Source organism: Pygoscelis adeliae, unplaced genomic scaffold (genome assembly GCF_000699105.1).
Source record: "Pygoscelis adeliae isolate BGI_AS28 unplaced genomic scaffold, ASM69910v1 Scaffold156, whole genome shotgun sequence".
In the NCBI taxonomy this organism is placed as follows: domain Eukaryota; kingdom Metazoa; phylum Chordata; class Aves; order Sphenisciformes; family Spheniscidae; genus Pygoscelis; species Pygoscelis adeliae.
The window spans coordinates 919632-923842 of record NW_008825016.1 but is presented as its reverse complement, the minus strand read 5'-3'; the positions used below and the strand labels follow the sequence as shown (position 1 = coordinate 923842).

The 4211-nt window shown below is 42.8% G+C and overlaps 1 protein-coding gene across 1 annotated transcript in view; it reads right to left on the bottom strand.

Moving 5' to 3' along the window:
* The window catches only part of SLC9A4 (solute carrier family 9, subfamily A (NHE4, cation proton antiporter 4), member 4), a 36152-nt gene that overhangs the window by 7115 nt on the left and 24826 nt on the right, over positions 1-4211 (bottom strand). Inside the window, exon 8 of the mRNA XM_009326291.1 lies at positions 418-514. Within this exon, the coding sequence (XP_009324566.1) occupies positions 418-514 (97 nt within the window). The remainder of the gene's footprint in view (positions 1-417; positions 515-4211) is intronic.

The following is a 4211-nucleotide window of genomic DNA, read 5'->3' as shown; positions in this document are numbered from 1 at the left end:
CCCCCAGGGAGAGGACCTGGGACCTCGGACGCCCCCGGGCGTGTTTGGCAGCCGCGGGAAGGCCGTTTCCGAGTCACTGGTAGCTGCGCAGCGAGGGAGGCCTGACCTCTACAGCTCAGTCACAGATTTTCCTGGCTTTTTGCGCTGCAGTCAGGGTGAAAAGCTGATGGAAAAAACCTGCTTTCCTTTTTTCCACCCGGGAGCGAGCCCCGGGCCAGGGCTCCTTCCCCTCCTTCCCTTCCCTTCCCTTCCCCGTGCAGCTCCCGAGTCGGGGCGGCTGCGGGCTCCGGCGCGTCTCCCACTAGCGTGACCCCAGGGCCGCTCCTGGTGCTGCCACCCGCCGTGGCCGTGGTACGGGGAAGGCAAACAAGAGCTTTCGGTCTGCAAACAGTGCGCGATAGCAGGTCGCTTACGCACCCTTTGTCGCACTTGGTATAGATTGTGTGCCAGGACATCTCTCATGGACTCCACCTCTGCGGCGGAGAGCCTGTGCACACGCCGATTTCCACCACTCCTGTAAATAAAAGAAAAATTTAACTGATATTAATGAGTTGGTTAAATACTATTCCCATGAAATGACGCGTGATCTGGTTTTAGTGCTAGAACAGGAGGCTACGAAGAGCCTTTCAGTGACCAGTGACACCATGAAATCATCCAAAGATGAATAAAAAATGTCAGATTTTGCTCTTTCCTGGGGTTTATCAATATACTGTGTAGCCAGAATGGGCCGAGAGACCTGCCCTGTGTTGAGAACGTGTAGGGTTTCCTTGCCACTGAGCCTGTTTCTCCATTTAAAATGAAAGAACTACCTAAAAGATAGTCATCTTTGTATTTTTAACAAACTGTGACAAGAGGCCCAACGTCACATGTAGCTGCCTGGCTTTTTCACTAGCAAAACAATGGAAGAGGGCTGCTGTGAAATGTTAACTGGTTTTGCTAAGTCAGTCAATCTGTGTGAGAGTTAGCGTTCGGCTGAATTCCCAAGAAAAGAAAGGGAGATAGATAGTAATCATCCAGGATTAATCAGTCTGAGTTCATCTTGCTGTTTCTGGTTTTTCCCTTTCTCCATTTTGCTTTCTTGCCTGTTTTTTTAAAAAAAAAGTAATTGCAAATCTTTGTTCTCAGCTAAGTGATGTCCTTAAAGTGTTGTCTGTAAACTCTGCAATTAAAGAATGGATTATGATCAATGTACAGTATTGCCAAAGCTTTGTGTGCATTTATTTTGTACTCCCTGTAAAATAAATTAAAAACTTTTAACGGCAAAGGAAGGTGGATTCAAGCTAAACTGAGATTATGCTGTAAAAATAGGAAAAAGGTTGGAATTTACAATTACAGCTAGTTTAACAAGATTACCACTGTTTTGTGCTATAATCTAACATGAACATCTTGAAAACTTGTAGGACCATCATGAGCTGCCTGGATTTTACATTTTACTGCCTCTTACCATCAAACAGACACTGAGCACTGGTGGCCTGGCCCTGTCCAAAGTCCCTGGAATATAAGAATTAATTCCTGATATATTTCAAGGTTTCAGAATGTGTTTTCATTCTGCATCAGACCAAAACTGAGATCTGCCAAATTTTTTCGTGAAGTAAAAAGAAAGAGAGAAATTGACAATAGATTAAGGTGTTAGAGGTAGGGCTGGGGTAACCAATAGGTTAAGGATCTCACTGAGGCATGAGACCCATGAGTCTACCACTCAGCTGTTGGCAAGCCAGAGTCACAGAAAAGAACTCCCTTTCTGGATTTGACCAGAAATCTTATCCTGGCCCTGATAAATCCTTCCCAACAAATGTTCATTCATCAATTCTCAACAACAGCAACAACAACAAAGCTAGGTATTTACCAGCAGGGAAGAAAGACCATCACCACAACCCAGTTCCAGGCCAGCTGGGTGGGTGCTTTCAGCTCTCAGGGATAACACTTGAGAGGATCCAGGGATGCCACCAAGTTTCCAGGCTTAGGTGTAATGCACCTTTATTCCACACCGGATCTGGCCTGTCCCAGGCTGTGGGACAGCCCCGTGTATGCTGCTTTCCACAGCGAGGAAACCAGTCTCTTTGCTGTCAGCAGCCCCTAGCTGCTGTGCCTTTGGACAACAGAGAGACCCTAGGTACACCTGGGAAAGCAAACACAAGAACAGCCCCTGGGGACTAATGGCAATCTAGCCTGTCAACGAGTAGTGGTCTATAAAATGCAGGCTTGGCTCATTTGTGTAATGCAAATCGAACTGCCATAGCTGATGAAATCGGCTTTGACTTCGTAGGCAATTAACTGTCTCTCTGGTCTGCACTTCACTGAATGTCTCCACAGGGTCTTTATACCTTACAGTTGGGAATAAATAGGGGAAAGCAGCTAAATAGGGGAAAGCAGAACTCCACTGGGAAGACATCAGATCATCTCTTTACTTTTCCAGTTGCATACCTGACCCCCTCCACATACCAGCACAGACGTGGCCAGTCCGAAGTCATGTAAAGGCTTATCATTTTGCTCTTAAAGTGACTTAAATAGAATAAATAAAATCCCCTGAGTTTCAGCTGAGCTGGGATAGCAAGAGAACAAACAGCATGAAGATAGTCTGTATTGTTCCGGAGCACAAATAAAAAAAGTGTGTTCTTTTCATGGGATTATATATTAACCTACCCAACCGATAACAACGCACAGGTATGGTAATAAAGAACAGATTGCTTTTACATTTTGCAATTACAACACATTAAAAAAGAACTTTCAGAAAAACCCAAACAAGTTTGGTATGTTACCAAACCCATAAAGCAATCCTTATTGAAACTATCTCTTTGTTCTTATTGAAACTTCCAGCGTGTTACAACAAAGCACAGCGCAGGAGATATATTTGTGAAGAAAATACTGAAATGATAATATGCCATGAAAACTGTCTCTCTATAACGAGTACCATGACAGTATCTCTTTCTTCTTTAGACATGGAGATAGTTGATACATGGAGGAAATAAAATGCCTTCCACAAACCTTGTAAGATTATTTTTTATATATTATATCTAAAATTTTGAACTTTGTGAACTCCCCACCAATCTTCACTAGTCCTGTGACAGAAGTAACATTCATCAGGCACAGCTCTTGGCGCAACTGCACCACCACAAATGACAACACGGCACTTGATTCTGATCTGTACTGTATTGTTACATTCTAAGATTTACTCTTACCAAACTCAGTATTGCAGTAATATGAAGCCAACATTAAGTAAGTTCAGCATCAAACCATCTCTCTCTAATGGGCATTTTTCCTCCAAAAAAACAGCCATACAAACACAGATTTGATAATATCTGCTTGGCTCTGCTTTTGCCATTTCTATCCTTATTTCTAAGGCTTATATTCTCCAAAACATCATAACAAAATTCTCTATTTTCATTCAGATGTGGATTCTTTGTTGCACAGTCCATGGGGAAATTTTTCCAGTCCGCGCTGGAAATACTTACTGCATATTGGACACCCACTCCACCTGCAGGAATCACACCAGCATGAATGCAATTTCTGAGAATAATGCTAATTCATAGCAATGGAGATCTGCATTGATTGTTATAGAGCATTTCTCCTCCTGTGCCTAAAGGCTGCAGAACTGATCAGAAGTGCTAGTGAGAGAGTTTTCCCACTGCTCTGGCACTGCAAATATTGCTTTACGTGCCATTTGTTGGAATTTGATTTCAAATCTCCACTTGCTCATGGCCAGATTTTTGTATCCTCACTGAAGACAGGGACTTTAGATACAAGTTACCTCAATGATATTAATCAAATAATTTACAAATACATTTAGAAACCTTTTAGTCTTAAGCAGGTTCACTTAATTGCCCAGGAAAATGGAGATAAAAGAACTGCTGCATTGGCTCAGACCGAAGATCCAACAACTCACTCACTGTCCTGTCTCCTCCACTGCTCAACAGCGGACACCTATCAACGAACAGAGCTGGGAAAACATATATTTTCCTAGAACACTCTCACAGCCTCCAAGAATCAGAATGTTTCTGAGCCACAGGTTGCACTTTGTTTCTTGAAGTTGACACTTAGGAGAACCTGTGCATCAGAGGTTGATGCACAGTAAAATTCAATTACAGCTGGAGTAGAGCTGGCAAAAATTAGTCCTTTGCATCACCTGTTTATTATAGAATATTTTTCAATCTAAATTCTCAGCTCAGGAGAGAATTTCTGAACTACGCTGAAGCAATTTGTCTTATTTTCTC